This window comes from Musa acuminata, chromosome BXJ3-8 (genome assembly GCF_036884655.1).
Source record: "Musa acuminata AAA Group cultivar baxijiao chromosome BXJ3-8, Cavendish_Baxijiao_AAA, whole genome shotgun sequence".
NCBI lineage: Eukaryota > Viridiplantae > Streptophyta > Magnoliopsida > Zingiberales > Musaceae > Musa > Musa acuminata.
In genome coordinates this window covers 40,773,945-40,795,668 of record NC_088356.1, presented here as the reverse complement: position 1 = coordinate 40,795,668, position 21,724 = coordinate 40,773,945, and the positions used below count along the sequence as shown (strand labels likewise).

General features: G+C 38.1%; 4 protein-coding genes and 1 long non-coding RNA gene across 6 annotated transcripts; 1 reads left to right on the top strand and 4 right to left on the bottom strand.

The window, feature by feature from the left end:
* Nucleotides 1–1,114: 1,114 nt before the first annotated feature.
* LOC135644887 (uncharacterized) lies at nucleotides 1,115–1,994 on the bottom strand. The gene is made up of 2 exons (XR_010498617.1): nucleotides 1,755–1,994; nucleotides 1,115–1,674 (listed from the first exon to the last, which is right to left on the bottom strand). It is a non-coding gene; the product is annotated as an uncharacterized LOC135644887 (long non-coding RNA).
* A 706-nt stretch (nucleotides 1,995–2,700) lies between these two features.
* LOC135644957 (PITH domain-containing protein At3g04780-like) lies at nucleotides 2,701–8,467 on the top strand. 2 transcript variants are annotated; one of them, XM_065162953.1, is made up of 8 exons: nucleotides 2,701–2,844; nucleotides 2,937–3,023; nucleotides 3,132–3,255; nucleotides 4,855–4,903; nucleotides 5,001–5,058; nucleotides 5,179–5,225; nucleotides 5,335–5,412; nucleotides 8,158–8,467. In XM_065162953.1, exons 1-8 carry the CDS (start codon nucleotides 2,806–2,808, stop codon nucleotides 8,204–8,206), a joined length of 531 nt encoding a protein of 176 aa, XP_065019025.1. In that variant the 5' UTR covers nucleotides 2,701–2,805; the 3' UTR covers nucleotides 8,207–8,467. The 2 variants fall into 2 exon arrangements, with proteins under 2 accessions (XP_065019025.1, XP_065019024.1); XM_065162952.1 differs by having other exon boundaries at nucleotides 3,132–3,258; nucleotides 8,158–8,438.
* A 514-nt stretch (nucleotides 8,468–8,981) lies between these two features.
* On the bottom strand, nucleotides 8,982–10,490 carry LOC135644956 (protein LIFEGUARD 4-like). The gene is made up of 4 exons (XM_065162951.1): nucleotides 10,139–10,490; nucleotides 9,922–10,035; nucleotides 9,474–9,631; nucleotides 8,982–9,395 (listed from the first exon to the last, which is right to left on the bottom strand). The coding sequence occupies exons 1-4, from the start codon at nucleotides 10,401–10,403 to the stop codon at nucleotides 9,198–9,200; spliced, it is 735 nt and encodes a 244-aa protein (XP_065019023.1). The 5' UTR covers nucleotides 10,404–10,490; the 3' UTR covers nucleotides 8,982–9,197.
* Nucleotides 10,491–11,043: 553 nt separating this feature from the next.
* On the bottom strand, nucleotides 11,044–14,059 carry LOC135644335 (protein LIFEGUARD 2-like). Its single transcript, XM_065161812.1, has 4 exons — nucleotides 13,620–14,059; nucleotides 13,386–13,499; nucleotides 11,592–11,749; nucleotides 11,044–11,501 (listed from the first exon to the last, which is right to left on the bottom strand). The coding sequence occupies exons 1-4, from the start codon at nucleotides 13,870–13,872 to the stop codon at nucleotides 11,295–11,297; spliced, it is 732 nt and encodes a 243-aa protein (XP_065017884.1). The 5' UTR covers nucleotides 13,873–14,059; the 3' UTR covers nucleotides 11,044–11,294.
* A 1,317-nt stretch (nucleotides 14,060–15,376) lies between these two features.
* LOC135644334 (26S proteasome non-ATPase regulatory subunit 7 homolog A-like) lies at nucleotides 15,377–20,652 on the bottom strand. Its single transcript, XM_065161811.1, has 10 exons — nucleotides 20,337–20,652; nucleotides 19,042–19,134; nucleotides 18,869–18,950; nucleotides 18,134–18,230; nucleotides 17,955–18,030; nucleotides 17,704–17,762; nucleotides 17,442–17,564; nucleotides 16,297–16,354; nucleotides 16,126–16,211; nucleotides 15,377–15,785 (listed from the first exon to the last, which is right to left on the bottom strand). The coding sequence occupies exons 1-10, from the start codon at nucleotides 20,521–20,523 to the stop codon at nucleotides 15,714–15,716; spliced, it is 933 nt and encodes a 310-aa protein (XP_065017883.1). The 5' UTR covers nucleotides 20,524–20,652; the 3' UTR covers nucleotides 15,377–15,713.
* Between the last annotated feature and the right edge of the window lie 1,072 nt (nucleotides 20,653–21,724).

The following is a 21,724-nucleotide window of genomic DNA, read 5'->3' as shown; positions in this document are numbered from 1 at the left end:
GGCAGCTCTGAGGTAGATTCGAGGTGACTCCGAGATGGATCTAAGGCGGCTTCAAGGTGAATACGAGGTAAATCCAATGTGGCTTCGAGATAGCTGTGGCTCTAAGGTCGAGGTGTCAAGCTCTCGAGTTAGAAGTATTATGCTCCCAGTATTGCACTCCCAATGTAACACTTGCACGATGATCAAGGTTAGGAGAGGTTTCCTAACTCGATCTTTTCGATACTTAAATTAATAATTTGATGTCTCTAAATGTGGGCTTGAGTAGTTTAAGAAAGGAGAGAGTCCTTTTTTTTTTTTTTAGAATATATTTTTTTACCTCGGAGAGGAAAGGAGATAATAAAGTTTAAGATTATAATTTTCTTTCTTACCGATGCGAAGAAAGACTGTTGTAGAGTCTTACTAAACGACTTGGTTTTATATACATTTGAGAAACATTAAAATTAGTTCTCCAGTTTTTTTTTTCTTTGAGAATTAAAAATGGCAAAGCAAGAGATTGCAGGAGGGCAATAGCTTAACTATCAGTTTAGACATTAACAAAGTGCCACACTTAAGAATTGAGAGAATCTTGACCAATGAATGAGTTGGTGGTGTGTTGGGATCCAAGATCCAAACTACCAAGGTTGGTACATTGAACATGAGATAAGTCATCACTTGTTTTCTTTGGTCATCTTCACCTGCCCCCAGATTGTTTCAAGCTTAACTCAACTATAAATTTCCATCTCCTGTTACTCTGCTGTCTTGTGAAGCATCTTCTGATAGAATATTGAGTTTGATTACAACTTGTTACCACTTTAGGATGGATATATCACACATTGGTTCTTGCACAGAGAGGACTTGAACAATGAATGAAATGTTGAATCCACAATCTGCTTTGATACCCATGATAAAATATGGGGTTGACTGGGGTAGATTAATGCAAGAGATTTCTCTACTATACAAGTAATCTTGTCAAAAATTACAGTCAATTCAAGATCTAATCCAATCTGGTCCCATTCAAACCCCCTAATGAGTATAAAAATATTTTGGCACACTGAAACATTCTATATCATGTAGTAAATCACACTAAAGGTTCATTTTTTTTATCTGTTTTGAGTTAGAGGCACAAGAGAAAACACAACCAGAAAGGCTGCAATGCCTTCATATTACTAATGAATCCATCAGAGAGAACACAGCATGACAAAGTCTAAGCTTATCTCATGAACTATTGGGGTAAAACTAAAGATCTTTCCAGGAATTACCAGACTTCATCATATAAACACTTATAGAGAGAGAGAGAGAGAGCACAAGGTAAAAAGTAATTGGAGATACTTAGAAGAGGAATCAAGTAACTCAAAAGCCTACTTGGAATTCAAATCCTTTACATCTTAGGAACAAAAGCTTGCTCAGGTACCTTGGCCTAAGAGCTGCTTCAAAAATTCTCACATGCAGATACATCAACAGCAGCTACAGGACATGCTTGGCATGGCCAGAAATGATGAACTCCTGTTGCAGCAACATCCCATACATGCTAACCAAACCAGTGCTTGCAACCCCTCTGTCCATGCTTGAGATGAGCAACACAATAGGGAGCTCAGTTAACTCCAAATTCAAGCCAAAAGATGCTCAAAACTCAACAGGAGGGTTTTGCTTAAACTTCATCACCTGTAGGCATTGTAGGTGGACAGACAATTCCACCTGTGCATCCACTGTATCAAATCAATAGGAATTCGAAGAGACAAGAGCGAAACAGCATTAATAGCCCAGCATTCCCAAACCTAGCCATGCGCACCAAACAACCATGCAGAATTCCCACCGTGAAGCTATGTACTGGGGCACATTACAATCCATCTTCTTGTGTTTCCCTTCTGCTACATCAGTGAGGCGGCAGCGGCAGCGGCAGCGGCAGACGGTGGTGGAAGATCGGGTGAGGAAGCAAGTGATTGGAGAAGGAAGTGGCGATGATGCAATTGATGCTTACTCTCGATATGTGGAATCCACATGAAACCCGTAAAGCTTCTGTTGCCCACAATTTGAGATCCAAGACGTAGGACTTGTATCATCCAATATTTAGAGGTGTCAATTATAATTTATTATTATCCACACGAGTATATGATGGGGACGGAGGAATCATGATCTATCCATCCCCGTCTAGTTTATATTATTTATATTATATTATATTATATTATATATTTAATAATAAAAATATAAATATAAATATAAATATATTTGGTTGAATGGTCTGTGAATTAATTATTAATAATATTATTAATCAATTGTGAGCATAGAAATTGAAAAGATAGGATTAATGAAGAAAATTATCAATTTATAAATTTATTTAGATAGATATATTTAAATATATTTATAATAGAGAAAATTATTTTTATTTTTTTATTTTATATTTATTAAGTTATAATTATATTTGGATATATTTGATTATGTTTATACTTGACTATATTTATATTTAAATATTATTATGACGCTTAAACTTTATCTATATTTATTATTATCATTTATAAATTTTAATGTTATTAATTGTTTTTATAATAATTTAATTATTTTAATTATGAAGAGCCCATGAATTCTTCCCCCTTACTCGGCGATAGGATGAGAGAGAGAGAGAGAGAGAGGAATGAGATTTAAGACAGGGCGGGGAGTTATTCCCCTTCCACAATTCAAAAAGGGTTCGTAGCTAATCGGGTTTCGGGTATTAGACCCGTTAATTTGTCTAGTTTCGACACCCTTTAAAGCCGTTCGAGCATCACCTACCCCCCTCTCTCTCTCTCTTTTTCTCGCCTCCGAGAGGTACCTTCCTCTGCGTTCTTGGCAATGGCTTCGGTCGTCTCCTCCGTGATCCCAAGAGGCCAGGTAACTCTCCCGATCAAGAGCCCTAGTTTCCTCTCCCGATCGCCACCCTAAATCCGTCTTCTTCTGCTTCCTCTTCCTTTCTTTGTCTCAAGGTGGATCTCGTCGATTTCGTGGATTGGAGCGGCGTCGAGTGCCTCAACCAGACAACGAGCCACCCGATCGCCAATGCCTTGAAGCAGGTGATCCATCGATATGTGGCAGCTCTCTTCCTACTCGAGTCCTATACCATTTCTATGGTTCCTATGGGATCTTCTTTTCTGATTGTCTTGCTTCTCTGTCCATCTTAGGGTTACAGGGATGATGATGGTCTGCATCTGGAGAGCGATGCGGATGAGCAGCTTTTGATTTATGTTCCTTTCACCCAAGTGATCAAGCTGCACTCGGCTGTAATCACGGGCCCGGAGGAGGAAGGTGGTCTTGATTTGTCTGTTTTGGTCTTGCAGAATTAGTCTGTTGTTTCTCAATAGGGTAGAAACTATACAATAATTTTATGGATAGGAAGAGTAATTAGTAATTAATGATGGTGATTGAACTGTTCGTGGAGAGATTTGATGAAGTATCTTTCAGTTCCAAGTAGCAAAAGTCATAAACAAAATCAATATAAAATGGATTAAGAAATGGTTCAAAACTTTTCATTCCTCGTTTCCAAAATTATGAGCTTCAACATATCTACCATCTTATTCTGTATCTATTTTTGGGATACACAATAAAACGGCCATAAAAAATGGTTCGAGCGGTTGTAAAATACTATCGATTGTTAAATAAATAAACGACGGCTAATATATTTTAAAATATTCAATATTAGATTAAATCAATGACGTGTGTCATTTTATAAGTAAAAGGAGACATTTTTAGTTTTTCCTCTTCCAAATTCTAATATAAACTTTTATTAATTGTTTCTTTGGTAATTTCTATCAGAATATAGCACTACCTTGATTATATGTTTTGATATGTTGCAGTATTTTTTCATCTTATTTGCTATGATGATGAACAATTGTTCCTTTTGGATGTTAAGATGCACTTTGATATATGTGGCTTCAGTTGCTTGATGTTGCTACTTGCCAACCCTAGGATACACCCTGACCTATGTAACAGAATCACGATTATATCCTTGTCCCTCTCCACCTCCATGTGTGTTTGTGTGTGTAGTGGTTTAACACTCAATACACTGTAGGTACCAGGTACCATATCGTTCTGCCTTTTAATCCATTCTCAGCGTTTCGTCTCTTCAGATATTCATCTGAAATTTTATCAGTCCAATGGTACCTTGCTTTGTCCCATTTTATATAGTGCAACAAACATAAAAGTTCCATGTGAGCCTTGTTCAGCTTGGGTTTGTTGAGGGCTTTTTGCCACATTCCCAAAGGTCTGCTGCATTGTTCAGGGTCCCTGAGCAGCCGAACTCTTCTGAATATGATTTGGGTGCAAAACTAGTAGATATTTACACCCTAAGAGAGCCCCAGAAATATTTTTGTGCCTGACCCGTACCATTCAATTTAATTTGAGATAGTTGTAATTAAGCCAGCATGAGGTATCCTAATATATGTTCTGAGTGTCACTTACTACTTGTGTTTCATCTGCTAATTGAACTCCATTACAAATTAAGCTGTAAGTTAAATGACATAGTTTTCAGGAGATGTATAAGACATAGTTTTCAGGAGATGTATAAGATCCGGTATGTTACATATGTTCTCTAGGACAAGTTCATCTCAAGAGGGAAACATTATGATGATTGTTTCCTAGTTATACATGTTCCTGTTTTCATATTAATGTACTTCCTTCATTTTATTTCAAAGAAATGTGTAAAAGATGTCATCCATGCCTGTGTGACATCCATGTGCTACATTACACGAGGCATGAGAGAGTGAATTTCACTTCCTCAAGGATCTCAAATGGATGGGCTCACATAAGTGCCAATTCCTTCTTGAATCTGTGCTTCTTGTATCTTCTGTTGCGTTAATTATTAAAAAATAAAATGTCAATTGCTGAAGCTCCAGTTTGTATTATCAGGTCCCAAGACAGTAAAACTCTTTGCAAACAAAGAGCACATGGGCTTCAGGTATGCTATATAGCTTCAGAAATATCCATGCCATCAACATTGCAAGTTCCATTATTTCTAAGTTGCACTGTTTGTTTGATGCTTTGGTAAATTGCAGTAATGTTAATGACTATCCACCTAGTGACTCCCTTAATCTATCACCTGATAATCTTAAGGTATAGTTCATCTGTTTTGTCCTTGAAATCCTTTTTTCTCTACCTTATTTATTCTTATGTGTAAATCTGATATGATTTTGTTGGTAAATAATTTATGCTATTGCTTTGTTTCATTTCCAGGAGGTGCCTGTTACGTTGAAGTATGTCAAGTTTCAAAATGTTCGCAGGTAAACATATTTTGAGGCTATTTGCATATCTTTTTAGCTGATAACATTTTCTGTAGATGCACAAACAAGCACATGCTTGTCTTGTCTCATTTAAGTTATATTTTACCAGCTTAACGATTTTTATCGAGGACAATCAAGCTGATGGTGATGTCACAAAAGTTCAGAAGATTGCTCTGTTTGGAACAACGTAAGTACACACATAATTTGCACAATATTCTTTCCTGTGATGGCTTAATTTTGGTCTTCTTTTAGATGTCTAATTACTCAATACTGTAGAAATATTGGCCTAAAATAAATAACTTACATATTGCTTCTGACCACTCATCATTAACACTGGTTGGAAACCTAGTCATGGTTTATGTAAGGTCATTAGACCACTAATGGTGCCCTGTCCATCATCCTCCATAAAAGTCTAGGTCAACATTTTGGCAGCCAGGTCACATCTGGAACAGACGGTCAAGGTAACATCTTACTTTTTTATGAGTAGCCCTGTATAAGTAAATGATCTGACTTATAATGTTGTGAACCTGCAATAGGACTCATACCAATAAACAATAAGGAATTCATAACTGTTGTAGTTAGGTAGTTACGTACCTTAGTTAATCTTTTAATTTCACACACGGTAAATATTTTTCTTAACAATCTAAAAGGCTAAAATCCAAACTATTCCCAGTGTTATCGAAATGGGGTTATTCTCTGTCATACCACAACAAAATTGAAAGAATGACCAAACAAGTCATCACTAACACATGGCTTACATTTAGAGGTTGTATATATGATTCAATTCATCTCTTGCTATCAGAGTGTTCATTCTATATTCAGTGAGCTTTGTGGTTGAATCAGCAAACCTGAGTGTATATTGACTATTCAAGGTCACCATTGTTTCCTAGAGCACTTAAGAGGCCGAATAAAGAATAGAATCTAGTGCCTAAGCGTCACAAACCCCAAAAACCATGGGGCACCCATGTCGTGGGGTAACTGGAGAGCTCAAGGAGGCCTAGTTACTTTGTTAATTATAGATAGAAGGAACCATACCAAACATAAACATCCCATGCGTTGTACATGGTTTATGTGTATACATGTATATGCTCTATCAAGTTTGGTGCAAAACCATGAAGGTGCTAGCTAGCTACCAGACTTTGTCAAATCATCATAGGCTCCATAGGACCTAATCCCGTATGCACCTCTTAGCCTTTGCAAAAATAAAAATATAAAATAAAGTTGGTGCAAATCTTGTTAGTAGATCATATATACTTCTAGTGTTCCAAAAAATTCACACCCTTAAAATTGATATAATCCTTCCAGTTTGTCTGCAAACTTCCACTGACAAGAATAGACACCACTAATTAATCCATCTAGTTTTTCAGTAATAGGTTAAAATTATATAATTTTGTTACTAATTGGTTTACATGTTTCGAGATTTTTTACAGTGACTTCAATAGGTGCTCGGGCGCTCGCCTAGGCGCTCGCCTAGGCGCTCGAGCGAGGCGAGGTGAGGTGAGGCCCTAGCGTCTTGCTTCATTTCCAGGCGGCGCGCTTCAAAGAGGTGCCGCCCGGGCGCTTGCCCAAGCCCAAGTGTCGGGCGCTTCAGATGAGCGCCCGGGTTAAACTAGGCGACCGAACTTGCATTTTAGGTTTAGTTCGATCTTCGGTGCTTTAGTTGGTTCAATCAAACCAAATAAAGCACAGATATTAGCCTTCCTCTCGCGACTTCCCAACCCTAACCCTGCTTGCTGCTCCCGCTGCTCACTACTACTACTGTCGCTGCCATTGTCGTCGCTCACCGCTTCTGCTGCCGCCGCTCGCTGCTACCACTACCACTGTCGTCGCTTGTCGCTCTCGCTCCTGCTATCGTTGCTCTCAATCAGCAGCCTCGATCTTCCTCTTACACTCTTCTCACTTTGATAATATATTGTTAATAGTATATTAACAGTATATTACTAACTATATACTAATAATAATATTTTTATTTATTAGATTAATAATATATTATTTTGATTTTAGTAATATTAATTTTTATTTATTTGAAATTATTATTATTGTTTTGAATTTTGAGACTTTTTGTTAATGTAATATTGTGATTTTACAAGATTTTCTTAATTTAATATCAATTTTTTTATTTAAATAATTATATTTATTAATTATATTATATATTTTTATATTTTAGCGTCTTGCTTCGCTCGGACGACTGAGAAATTTCTTTACCTGTCCAATTTCTAGCGGATCAAGATATCCATTCGCTCCGGTATAAATAGTAGCTATCTGTTCTTCCACTGCGAGAGGGTCTGATTGGGATTGTTTAAGCAACTCGCGTAATCGTTGACCTCTTGCCAATTGATTCTGAGTAGCTTTATCGAGATCATAAGCGAATTGTGCAAAGGCTTCTAACTCTGTAGTGCCTAGTGCCTTGGGCATTTTTGGACCTTGACGTCTTTTGGTACCTAGCGTTTTTTAAATCACTAATTTCTTGCATCATTCTTCATTCAAGACTTGATAGTTACACAAACATCATCTTAAGACCAACCCAGAGGTTCTTGGTCAAATTTAGTGGATTGTATCATCTGAAACACCCAGCAAATGGGTTTAACTCACAGGGTCTAAGTATCAAATCTAGTTGACGTTATCTTAGTGACGTCATACAAACTATTAGATGCGACACCTTGTCAAAACTGTTTTATTCATAGTGATCTCAGGTTGCAAGGACGAAGAGTGGTCCTTTAGAAACAAGGAATACTTATCGAATGGTACATGTAACTTTGTTGCTTAGTTATCCTGGGACGAGAAAACCATCCTCATTGTTGTCATATATAAAGGTGAGCTATGTGCCTATGCATACACTGTATGTGTATATTTAAGTCATGTATATCTAGGGATCTATGCCAACCATTTTAGCTTGTTAATCTGTATTGCCTTTTATTTTGTGTGCTTGTAGGGTGGACACAACAAACATGAAAGATTTGAAAAAGATAGAAGAGCACTAAAAGATACTACTGCGTTCCACCAATCATGTGAGGTTGAATTATATGACATCGTAAACAACCGGCAAACTTCCTTTTTACCACCAGCAGGAAACATTAACAGATTAGATGAGGTCTTCGTCGTAGCTTCTCTAGAATGCTGCTTGTACTGCTTATGATACTGGTTCAAGATGACTTGAGATTCTTAATGTTACACATTACCTTATTTTTGTGGAGTTGAGAATCATTTCTGAGAGATGGGCTTCATTTCTCAATTCCATTGTCTCTCTGCCTTTTTTTGATTGTGCTGTGATCAAGTATTTCCGAGTAGGATCATGTGTTTTCAATGTGATCTTTCTGGTGATTATACGAGTATGTCATTTATGATCTTCAACTTCTCGTAAGATTTTGTTGCCAATAACAAAAAATCTTTACTGGTTGGCTAAATTAGTTGTTGGATGAAGTTTCGAACCTTTCGATCGGTTTGATATCATATGATACTCTAAACATTTAAAGAACACGGAAAAAGGCTCAAATCCCTCTTAGACCACCAATACTTCACACTCAGGTTGTACAAGTAGTCGAGAAACCTAACCAGTAACTTATGATGCATTTTGATTGATGCCTATAATGGTTTGGTGCATTTAATCTGTGTTGCTGCTGCATGCAAGATTCGTAGTCACATCAAGAACTGGAGGAGGAATGTAAGAATAAGGTTATACTAATTAGGGCTATCATAATCTATAGTTGAATAGTTTTCGATCGTGTAGTCCAAATTTTGTTGTATTTCTTAGCAATGTTAAGACTAATCCTTACTCCAAATATATATCGATATCTATGTAGACAAACATCCAAGAACAAGGTAGACACACAGTTGAAGACCTCAATTAACCACAGGCGACCGACTCCTCGGCCTGGTCTGGTGGCATCTCATTCCGAGGGTGGGTTCAACCTTATTGTCTCCAACACACAAATCGAAGTCCGCCGATGGTGGGTGGGCCGATACAAACTCGCATCAGTCTTCCATGGTGCTGAGCAACGCCAAGAAGAGATTGATGATGTCTAGGTAGAGCGAGATGGCGGCACACACGTACTGGTCGTAGCTGTGTCGCTTGATCAGGTTGTCGGTGTCGTAGATGATGAAGCCGGCGAAGACCACCGCCGAAATGCACCCGAACACCCTCGTCGTGATCGTTCCCATCGGAAACAACACCTGCTCAGGTAGGCTCAAGCCGTATGCATAGAGAAACGAGAATAAGTCGGCGACATGGAGAACTGCGCTACTCCTAACCTGGATGAGGGAGAAGATGGTCAGTGCAAGGAGAGCCGCAAACAAGAACGGACCGAGGAAGCTGAAGTCGTGGCCTCTCTTGGCCGCCCAGAATGTGTAGAGAGTGAGACCCCCAACCACCGCAGCTGTTAGGGTTGCAGCTTCCAGTATAGCCGTGCCTGTGCATGAGTTACAAGCATATCAAGCGGACAGCAGCATGAAGAAGAACAACAACGTCGTTGCTATTAGGACCTTTAGGTAGATCAATAAATTCTCTGTAATTGTATTATATTTTCTTATGGCTTCATTCGCACTGAATGAATAATCGAAAACCATAGATTTTGTCTTCCAAATTATAGCCAATATCCAAAATCCAACATGCGGGAAGACCAATGATTTCACATCAGAAGAGCATGACGGCTTCTCGTATACGTATACGTTGGCAATAGAAGAAGATGATGCTGATTACCTCCTCGAGTCGTGCATGCCAATCCAACAGCGAAGCCGATGCAGACGGTGAAGAGGACGAGGAGGACAAAGTTGATTGGGTGGCGCTCGCTGAAGTACATCATCGGAAGCATTACTGTTCCATTTCAAGAGAGGAGCGTTAGGAAGAAGCGCCGTCATCGAACACGGAATGGGGGAGGAGAAGGAATACAATCGATCTTGAAACTTGACGTACGTACCCAAGAACGGCAAGATCATGATGGCGACGCCGGCCGCGAACGAGGCGGTCGAGCGGTCGAGGAGGAAGTCGCGGACCGGAGCGATTAAGTTGATGGCCGCCGCGACGCCGATGGTGATCACGATCTGGAGGGCGACGATGGTGTAGACCTTGCGGATGAACGCCCACCGCAGCTGCGGGCTCTCCATCATGTTGGGGTACAGCGACGCACCACCGCCGGCGGCAGCGCCCCCTGCCTCGACGTCCCATCCCCTCCAATCCTTCATCTCGCCGATTCTATTGTTTGGACCGACAGGAGGAAGGAAGGAAGGCGACAAGAGGCAGGCGAAGAGAGAAAGAGAAGGAGAGTGACAGAAAAAGAGGAGGTTAACGGAAGGTGGCGAGGATGAGAGGCGTTGGCTTCCTGCATGGATTTAGGGGATACGAACGTACTGTATTCACCGCCACCCCGTCCGTTGACCGGAATTTTGCTGCAAGTAATTATTTGTATTTGCCAAATGGGTAATATTAATAAAATCATAAATTAAATATTTAGAAAATTTTAAATTGTTAATTTTAAATGAAAAGATGTTTCGAGTTGACACCTCCTCCAAAGCACAGACTGTAGGATTAGTACCAACTTACGAAATCATGCAGTGGCCATAATCCAAAGTTTTGCCCTAAATTTTGATCTCCATTGCATTAGAATACAAAATGATACACTTTTTCTTATTGTATTTGGGAAAATGGATTAATGTACACAATCTCTTCATTTTATATTTTCATCTAACGATATAAAGTTAATCTGACAAGAGACCATTCAGGGAAAAAAAAAGCATAGAATCCTGGATGTTCTGGAAATTTGGTTTAGAATCACAAGCAGCCTTCTCAATCAGATCATACAAGCATAAACAATCTGGAATCAGATTCAGGAAGCAATCACTTTGAGGTGCCAATAAATGTTCTTAGAAACCTCACATCAACAAGTATAAATAACTTTTACTAACGACACATTATCTTAGTTCTGCTGGATCTAACAAAGAAAAAGCAGTAGATAACACATGTTGCCGATTAACATACAGTATGGTGCATCATGTGCCTTACATAATATGCTAAGCTCATTGATATGTGCCAAATAGATACATTTTACTTTGTTGAATGGTGGAGCATGTGGTTTCTCAACTATCAGCTGCCCTGAGCAAAGTAAGCAATGAAAGGAACAGATTGATGACGTCGAGGTAAAGAGAAACAGCTGCCCAGACATACTGATCGTAGGTAAAGCGCTTGATGAGGTTGTCAGTGTCGTATATGATGTAGCCAGAGAAGATTATTGCTCCTAGCCCACCGTATATCATGACCGAAATTTTTCCAAGCGGAAATAGAATCTGCAAGATGAAGAGGTGCACAGATGAGTTGTGGAAGAATGAGAACTCTAACGAAATGCAAAAGCAACTGAATAGAATGGCAACCATTACCTGTATGAGACCAAAAACCAGCAATACCAAGACAGCAGCAAAAAGGAAGGGGCCAAGGAAGTTGAAGTCATGGCCCCTCCGAGCAGCCCAGAACGTGTACAGAGTGAGACTGACCACCACCACCGTAGTGAGGATAGCGGCTTCCAAAATGACTTTTCCTGTTTGCAGTTGAGGAATCTCAGTATCTAAATCAAGTCATCCTTTCATGTTCTTGATGAGGTTTCAAGTGTCATATAAGGAGCGAAAGACTAGACTAGATAATTAGAAATATCAATAGTGAAATTGGACAGGTGACAGAAAAAGAGATAGGGCAGCTACAAAAATAAAAATGACCAAACAATAACCAAACAGGAAGAATCTGTTGGTTATAAATATCATTACTTCCCCCATGATCATATAAATGCAGACCATTTTCAAAGGTGGTGTCAGGGTGTACATTCGTTTTATGACCTTTTCTTTTTAAAGCGTGTCTCATATGTCATGATGGATCACAATCACTACCATCTTTTGACAGAGGCTTCCTGACTTAAATCTCATCCTTTCATGTTTGCTTACACATCATTAAATCCTTGTTAATGTTCTTTGTAAATTAGCAATTGCTTTTAACTCAAAGCACATTGATGTGGCGTGTCTTGATAGGCCATCGATGCTTCTAGGAAATGCCATCAAAAACAAGGTTTCACAAACCAAGGCTTTAAATACTGGTCAGATTAATATGTATGAACGAATATTAAATAGTAAGCACAAGTACCAAATCATATAGATCAATACTGCCAGACATTTAATTATTAAACTTTTTTTGGGGGGTTTAAAGCTGGGCATTGTAGGTTAGAATACTACTTGGTAAACCAATATTGTATTGGTCAAACCAATTGTTGAAACAGAGAGCAGATCTAGACTTCAAACCTTGCCACAAATATATATATATGAATAATAAGACTTCAAATTCTTAGGAGAGAAGAAAGCATAAGTACAACGGAATCATTTATAAAGAATGGGTCTCTTTCCAACTAAGTCCAGTGTGGCCACTTCCTACTTAAAAGTTGTATGTATGTCCCTCCAAAGCTTGGCTTATAAACAAAGCATTATCGGAGAACAACATCTTTGAACTGTTCTTAAAGCAAGAATAACTCACCACTGGAAAATCATAGTTGACACTATTGGAATATTTCATACCTAAACTGTGCTTTGGATTCTAGAAAAATGTTCCACAAGAGTACAACTTGCAAGATAATTCTCCTTAATTTCTCCGCCAACCAATGCTGATATAGATATCACTACAGTGAAAAGTCAAGATAATTCTTACCACATAAGAAAGAACAATTCTTCCAAATCTATTCGGCATTTTTTATCCTTATCTCAAGGGTATAGGACAAGAGGAACCTCAGAACTTAAAACTTCCAATATAATCTCAAGGTTGATGACATTATCTTTCAACCATCTAATAACAAACCCAAACCGATATTGCCCAAGAAATACCCTTGTAAAATAGAAGGGTGTCGACAACCAGAAAACCTAAAATGACATGAAAAGCTATTTTCAACTTAGAACATAAGAATTAAAATTACAAGTACGAATCAAAATATAATTACTCCAAATCCCCAAAATTTTATTAATCAGGATCATCAATAGAGTAACTTAGTTCAAAAAGTTTTCAACACTAATGTAAAAGCAAACTAAAACTTTTACTCCAATATCAAGTAAAAATGATTTCAAAAAGGGCCTTTTGATAATTTAAACTAGGTTTAGCGATTTCTTGCACCAGTAGAGGAAGACTAAGAGTTCGAATATTACCACTCGTGAATGCGCAACTCATCCCGACGGCGAAGCTTATCGACAACGTAAACAATCCAAGGAGAAGAAGATTCACAGGATGCCGCTCTCGGTAGATGTACAAAGGACACAGAACTGCAGAGTTTCCAACCAAAAATAGAACCATAAATTCCAAGAACAAGAAAACACAACGGAAAAGAATCAAAACCTAACCAAGCAACGAATAGAAACGAAGGAAAGGGGAGATAGAGATACGGATGAATGGCAGGATGATGAGAAAGATGTAGAGGCCCAATCCGGCACTGGACGAGACGAAGAAGTGGGAGATAGATTTGACAGAGACGACGACGGCGGCCACGGCAGCCGTCAGCGCCAACTGGACGGTGAGGATCATGTAGATCTTCCTGATGAACGCCCACCGGAGATCCGGGCTCTCGATCATGCCCGGATACAGCGCACTCGGTCCGCCGGACTCCAAGTCCACGCGCTTGGCGTACTTCGGCCACATCCTGTCGGATCCCGCTGCGAGATCGAACTAGCTTGGGGCTTCGACGAGGGATCGAGAAAACACTCGATCTTTGGTGCTAGGGTCTGAGGACTCTGATTCAAACGCGAGAGAGAGAGAGAGAGAGAGAGAGGGGTCAATCGAATTCGAAAGGAGAAGTAAACGAGGCGGCGAAATCGTCTCTTAAGAACACCACCAATAGACGTCCATTGGTCGACATGATTAAGTGGGCGGGCAACTATGCATCGGAATAACCGCTGCCAGAACACACAACATCGTAAAACGCCCTTCGAATGGTTGCTAGCGTTAACCTATGAGGAGCTGACGAATCACTAGAGGCTAAATTTGATGTTTCCTGTTTCATAACTACAGCGAGTTGACAATATTCTTGGCTTTTAAAAAAGTATTCATCACGCACTTTAATCTAAAAAAATATAAATATTTTTTTAATGTTCGAAGAGTAGAAGGGACTTCGTTTTTGGCGTCAACAAAGAAGTCACTGATGCGTGCGCATTAAACTGCATCTTTCATATTATTATGCCAATTAAATCCTGATACATCAACTAAAATTTAGATGATAAATATATTGAAATCACATATAAATATGTACGTCTTCGAAAAAGAAAACACTTGGTTTTACCTTACCTGCTTCCGCGAAAGCCGCCCACCGACCCGAGTGATGAATGGACGAGGCGGAGGCTACACACGGGACCCACAAGGGACTATCGTAGTCCGAAGCTGTCTCGGACGCCGATGATCAAGCGGCTTCTGAACGGACTCGATTCCTCGAGGTACAATCTGACGGTCCAAACTCCACGATGCGGTGATTCAGGCGAATCTGCGGTACGTATTTCCGCGGGCTCACCGACCATCTCGTCGTTCACGACACTGCGGCGATGATAGGTGACGAGTAGGTGCTGACGAGGATCACACTGTGTGACCATGGAACTCAATCTCGTGCGTTATCCATTTTTTGTATTTTATTATTAAAAATTATTTTATGCATATGAGGGTTAGGCAGTATTCCATTTATTATTATTATTATTATTATTATTATTATTATTATTATTATTATTATTATTATATATATATATATATATATATATATATATATATATATATATATATATATAATATCCAAGGTAAAGTAACGTTGTCTTTCGGAGAATCTTCCATTTTGTTCGGGCAAACGATCTAGACTTGCAAGTCATAAATTGTGCGGTCATTTGTTGGTGTCACTCTTCTGTCGACCTACATATTCTATGAAATATTAGATAAATTGTACAAGGCATAAACAGGACCAAGTTGATCCCATTCAAGACTTGATGTTGAAACCCAATTGAGATCGGGAGTAGTACAGATTTACCAACTGCCTTTTTTAGCTCTGAATTCTTTTCTGCGAGTACTTGAAAACAGTTTGATAAATAATATAACCTCAGAGCAGTGTGCAACTTTTGACACTGGCAATCGTCAGATCTGTTAGCATGATTCAATCTCAGGGGGAAGGTGCAAACTAAATCCAAATTCATTGATACAGCCAACTTGTGAGTACTCTCTTCCCAGTCCTAAGCAGGTAAGGAAGGGTTGCTGAAGTAATGAACTAATGATACAAATTGAAAGTTCTTAGAGGCCTCTAAATCCAAACTGAGCCTGTTTCAGCGTAGCCAACTAGGAATATTAAAAATTACAAGAGAAAACTTTGATATGCATCTTCAATCAGTTCTTTGTAGTTCAGTACGGAAATACATCCAAACGTATGTGCCGTGAAATTCTGCACGATAGGACCATGTGAAATAAAGATCATTAGCTCTATTTCCAAAGCGATATCCTTGAACATATGATCCTTAGCTTCCTGCTGCATTGGGTATCGCCGTGGGGTTGGAATCTTCAGCTTTTTCATGTTCCTTGTTGAGCATCTAGCATCATCAAAATGTGTTAAATGGGATGTTTTTCATGTACAAAAACTAAAATGTAAAATGTATTAGATACAAGGAAGCTCATCGATCCATCTTAACAAACATGTATTTGCAGCAAGAGACAAAGTTAGAAATTGGTCAAATAGACCGATCTGTCAAACCGTGGATTATGTACAAATAAAGAATCATAAACACTAAACAATCAAGACGTCCATCACATCATCCCAGAATAAAAACTCTGATATTCTAGTATATATAATGCATAATACAAAATCCAAGCCAGAAGCTCATAATCAGTATAATATATTGAATACACATAAAAAAGCAAAAGTTGACTCACTTTGTTATTTATCAAGTTGTGAAGTGCAATAACACTCCGGATGAGGGAAGAAAGATATATAACTAGCATCATGTCATTTGTTTTCACTGCAGGGGACAAAAAAGAATCAGTGGAATTGCATACGATTTGTTTCAAACCTGGGGGGCAGCAAGCAACAAGTAATAGCATTACCTGCAAAAGCCTTGATCAATTCATTCACGTTAAGGTTCGGAAGTAGATTAAATATGTCCTGCAAAATAAATTCATTTAAGATTCACTACATCGTTATCCAAGAAAATTCATAAATCTATGCCAAACTTTTCTACCGAGGATACACTTCGATCTGTTGACATAAAATCGGAACAAAAATGGAAAAATGCACAAGAATCAAAATAGAAAATAATAAATTATGTTATCATGATGAAATACACACTGCTTGTAGCTTTCATAGTTATGTAATCAACGGTTGTAGCCTTGTAGACTATCAGTCTGACAAAATACTCCAATAGAAATAGAGACACTCAAAAGTCCTATGAAGTAGAAAGTCTTATATTGCTCATGACAAATTTAGCTAAAGCAATACAACAAAAAGTCCTACCAAAATCTACAGCAACATGCCCAGGTGATGTTGGAGCTAATTACTAACAAGAGTCAGAATGTATATATGCAAGAGAGAATATGCTTGACAAGACCCAACATTTTAGACAGCATTTAACATACTTGATAAAATGTAGATATTCTAATATGAAGTTGCAGTCCTTAAATTTGACCAAAATAAATTAGCAAATGATTAGACTGATTAATTTGGACCAGCAAATCTAAACTACCAAAGCAAAGTTTATCATTAAGAACATCCCACGGGCTTGGCTACAGAAAGCCTAGACTAGAAGCTTTGCAACAAATATATGCATCTTGTCGGAATAAAAAAAAAACCCAAACTATGCTGAATTCAATCATCTACTAATAGGGTTAATTCTTTCACTTTAATTTATCTATAACCTCATGGGGATCATTTTTAAGTGAAAGTCGCTATCAGTACCTTTTGTTTCACCAACCACCAACAAAAGACCTACCATGCAAGAAAGTCCAAGGAACTCCTAAACCGATAAAAAGATCTGGTTACAACAGCTGCTAATGGTGCAGGATCAACTCCATTATTTCACACAGAATAAATAATAGTGGAAATAAACAAACATTTAACTAAACAAAGGTGAAGAATATCCTGGATATGTCCTTGATTTGATGCTGCCACAAAAAAGACAGATTTGTATATACATATATGCAACATACAAAAATTAACATAAAGAAAAAATAGAGATCATAGCAAAAATATGTACCTGCAAATGGTACAAAATCTCATGATTCATTGGTAACTTCCCATCAATTACAAGGTCTAGATAACCACGTATCTCACGTAACCTTGCATCTAGCCCTTTCAAAGCTGCAAGTTTGCCAGTAACCTGCACATGAAACAACATAACTAGCTAGTTGTAACCATCATCTGGAAATCATGTATATGACAACTCATATCAAATCTTTCAAGTCTTGCATCTAATGTACAATCATCTAAAAGATAATCAGAACAGAGAAGCCAAAAACCTCTGTTGCAAGAGTGCTGATTGTTGTATCCTTGACATCCCTCAGCAAGTGTTCCACTCCTACATACATAAAAGCACTTAAGTGAATTGGTGTTTCCGGTAGTAATTGTATTTAAGGTGAAAACATTGCTAGGTCATCTTTACCATGAAAAAGAAGCAGCCAACTCAAAGGCTATTCAACAACTAGTCAAAGAATAAAAGTATCTAAAAGGATCAGGCAGTTTTCAATAGAATAGCTTAGTACTTGCATACCAATTTCCTCAACTTCATGAGCAGCAATTTCTGAAGGTACATGCACAAACACCTTCTGACTTTTCTGTGTAGCATTCTGCAATCAAATGCACATTAACAAACTAGAGCTTGTGTAACCAATACACTGCATAAAAAGGACAAATACATACTAGAAAACTCACTAGATCAGTCTCCCTTACCTCTTTGACCTCTTCAACAGCATAGTAGGCTTTGGTAGGTATACCAAGCTCCTTAGGTTGGACGTCAATAATCACCAACACAGGATTAGGAACATAACTGCAGTAAGAAACACAAGGTACTCAAAACTATATAGCAGCATATTATGGTTGGCCAAGTAACCATAATTTCTCAACCACTAGAAAAAGAAAATTTAACTTTTGCAACAAAGTTCAGTATATTATTAAACCACAACAGATAAAGGAGTGAAAGACCCAAAAGAAGGTGAAAGTAAAATCTAGAAACGGCAAACCCAATCACTTTGACAGACCTATGATTGTATTCCAAAAACAACGAAAAACCATATTGCTGATAATGGGAAGAAGGGTCATGCAGCCAAACCCAAATAGTTGGATCACGGCTTCCTCTTGCTGAAACCACAAAAGTGATACCCACTGATGGTTATCTCAAAAGTCACAAATATGTAAAGAATTGATAACAATGCCTTGTATGTCATACGGACCCTGTTCGACAGGATAAACCAAAAAATATTGAACAAAATATATCAAATTCATGTTGCCATAGCATATGGGATGTTGCAACTAGCTACTATTAGTCTATTATATAAAAGTAAGAGTTACGATTAAACAATAGAAACTCCATTTAGTAAGATACACAGAGAATTACCAACAATATTTCTATAAAATGCCAGAAAATCTCATCGTTCAAAAGTTAAAAAAATCATCTAATAATCTTACTCATTAAACAAAGCATGAATGTCCAAATCATTTTCCCGTAGCTTTGGACCTGTGCTGTACCAACCCACAACATGCTCCTTGGCTGCAAAATGACATGTTTGGTTCAAACGTGGAATAAAAATATTTGAACTCCTTACAGACACATAGAGGTTTAAGTTTGAACCGAGCAGTACCATTTATTCTTTTAAACATGGAGAACATTGATTCATGGTAATTATGATCCAAAAACCAAATGCTTGGGTCCTTTTCATCTTCTTCAAAAGGAACTGCAAACAGCATTAAGGTGTGAGCACAATATGTAGAAAAACTATCACAACAAGTGTGACTGGTAGACCAGCATTCATTTTATATGTAGCATAAATAATACTCAAGAACACTTCTACTGAAAACAGAACAATGAACAATCTGATTGAGAAACAACATGTTATGTCAACTACAAAAGCGTAAAGATGAAAAAATTGGCCAAGAAGCCCAATTAGCTACAAGAAGCACAAAGAAGAAACATGACCACGTAATAGCAACTTAAAAATATGCAGCTTGAATGATGTGTCCAATTTGACATGGACATCCATGAGTTTCCCACTAAAAACCCTGGGATTGGATTGTAGCCAGCGCCCTTGAATTTCCAATCAAAGCTTCCACCCTCAAGACCTACTATAGAAATATAATTATCCAAACTTTATCCCCCAAATCCCATCATCATTCACATTTCACAGCTCATTTGATACATAAATTTTGTACGGATTGCAAATAGACACCCTCGAAATTCCACTTTCTATAATCCCAACTTCCAAATTCTGCAACTCAAAAACTAAGATCCATATTCCAAGTGTACCCAAAAAATTTCCTGATCCTAGATCATATAAATCTCCACGCATATAGCCCAAGCTTGTAACCCCTCAACCAAACACAAAATTTAATTATTACTTGGAGTTTGGAAGAATTCCCAAACTTGGAATTTGGATATCTACCTAATTTTTCCAAAAACAATCCTTGTATTTCAAACCCCCGTAAATAAGAGGGGTTTAAAATTAAGGATATCAGGCTTGAAGTACCCGTTGAATCTTAATCAGCGTCATAAATTTGAACATTTTATTAAAGTTGTAAAGCAGCCCTAAACTCACTTAACGGCCCTTCAAACATGAGCAGAAGATAACAAGAAAAACCCCATTTTGATTTCCACTAGACTTTAAGCCCATCCTTCATACTTCTCTTCCGCAATTAAAAGAAAATGGAACTTGCAACATGCACAAAACCCTCCCATTCACAGTGATTCTTGAAAAATCGTGAAGAATAAGAAAAGGGTAACAAGATCTTGATTTCCAGAAAGGCCCCACGCGCATCTTCCATACTTCCCTTTTGCGACCAATTGGCATTCCATAACCTTCTTCTAGGGGCGATTAAGGAACATAAAGCTACGCATACATATAACCTAGATCAGGATAAAAATATGATGATTAGGGCTAACCTGCGTAGGAGTTGGTGACGTCGACGGTGCCCTTGGCGGAGGATCCGAGGAGGACGCCGATGACGCGCTTGCGGGTGTCGCGGGCGACGCGGTTGTAGTTGTCCACGATGCTCAGCAGCACCAGCGGGTGCACTATCACCTTCTCCACCGCCCGCCCGGCCATCTGCTGCGCTTTCACCACATCCATCCTTCTCTCTCAATTGCTCTCTCTCTCTCTCTCTCTCTCTCTCTCTCTCTTCCTTCGCCTTCGCTTCCGCTTCCGCTTCTTAGGGTCGTCTTCCCCTCTTTTCCTCTGTCGCAAGAAAGGAGAATGGAGGCGAAGTAGACGTAACCAACATATGATCTGCACAGATCTGGCGCTAATCGAACCGGATTAGCTAATCGAACCGGATTGGTCCGACCCAAACCTGGGCCGAGTTGGATTCACAATCAAGTCTGTCTATTGCTTAGCTGAAATCTGAGGTGATGATTAAATATTTTGGTTTTTTATTTTTTTTTTCTATTTCTCTAAAAGGTGTTAAACCCACATTTATGTTTATAAAATTTAATACAACTTACGTATTTCCTTTTGTGTAAAAAAATTATGTTAATTATCGCTAACCATGATTGATAATAACTAAGTTAAGTTAAAAAAAAGTTATTAGGTATTTATGAGTTTTTAAATCTTATAAATATTTATTGAATCAATTTTGAATAAAAACAGACATGACAATGTTGCTTGATATAACATCATTTGAAAGTCACATTATATATTGTCATTCTTATAATTATCGTTTTAACGAGTGAACATATTCTTTAGATGCTTTACTAATATGACATATCCAGTAAGTCTTCCTTGTCTCGAATAATTGATATAATTAATAGTCCAATAGACATTAATGGGATTCTAAGTGTAGTTTCGATTGAGAAAAAAAATGATCATATCATTTATTCTTTCATTGTGCTGCTTTAAGGTAAGAGCTTATCTATCTTAGGGTGGTAGTATATTTATTTTGAGACATTGATTGTTGCAACCAGTATTCAATCTAAAAGGGCCAGGCTTGAGAATCCTAATATAGCACCATATACTTTCACTTGATCTCTAGAGGCTAGAAGACTAAGAAGTCATCTTGCTTTCATAGTTGAAATTATTTTATATTTAGGAGCAAATTAAGCCTAACACTCAATTGGGTCCAAAATATATATATATTTTTGTCTTGTGGTTTGTTATATCTCCTCGTAAAATAAAAATCAAACTTTGATAAGACTCCAAAATATAATGTCTTAATGTGAAATTGTGATTGAGTTAAGTTTAAAGTGAGATCTAGCCTTGGGCACATACATTAACCCCTATTTAGATGACTTAACTTCGTGAGATGATCTAGACTCAAGTCAAGAAGCTTGTTCGT

Bases quoted from the DNA above. Each gene is read 5' to 3' on its own strand.
- LOC135644957 (XM_065162952.1), top strand. From the start codon at position 2,806: ATGGCTTCGGTCGTCTCCTCCGTGATCCCAAGAGGCCAG. The intron at 5,059-5,178 runs GTATAGTTCATC...TTTCATTTCCAG, and splicing joins TATCACCTGATAATCTTAAG to GAGGTGCCTGTTACGTTGAA. The intron at 5,413-8,157 runs GTAAGTACACAC...GTGTGCTTGTAG, and splicing joins ATTGCTCTGTTTGGAACAAC to GGTGGACACAACAAACATGA.
- LOC135644334 (XM_065161811.1), bottom strand. From the start codon at position 20,523: ATGGATGTGGTGAAAGCGCAGCAGATGGCCGGGCGGGCGGTGGAGAAG. The intron at 17,565-17,703 runs GTTTTTGGCTTC...TTTCATGTGCAG, and splicing joins TCAGCACTCTTGCAACAGAG to GTTACTGGCAAACTTGCAGC. The intron at 16,355-17,441 runs GTACATATTTTT...TTTATTTTGCAG, and splicing joins AGATTTTGTACCATTTGCAG to GACATATTTAATCTACTTCC.
- LOC135644956 (XM_065162951.1), bottom strand. From the start codon at position 10,403: ATGAAGGATTGGAGGGGATGGGACGTCGAGGCAGGGGGCGCTGCCGCC. The intron at 10,036-10,138 runs GTACGTACGTCA...GAAATGGAACAG, and splicing joins CATGATCTTGCCGTTCTTGG to TAATGCTTCCGATGATGTAC. The intron at 9,632-9,921 runs GTAATCAGCATC...ACTCATGCACAG, and splicing joins GGCATGCACGACTCGAGGAG to GCACGGCTATACTGGAAGCT.
- LOC135644335 (XM_065161812.1), bottom strand. From the start codon at position 13,872: ATGTGGCCGAAGTACGCCAAGCGCGTGGACTTGGAGTCCGGCGGACCG. The intron at 13,500-13,619 runs GTATCTCTATCT...GAAACTCTGCAG, and splicing joins CATCATCCTGCCATTCATCC to TTCTGTGTCCTTTGTACATC. The intron at 11,502-11,591 runs GTAATGGTTGCC...TTCATCTTGCAG, and splicing joins TGGTTTTTGGTCTCATACAG to ATTCTATTTCCGCTTGGAAA.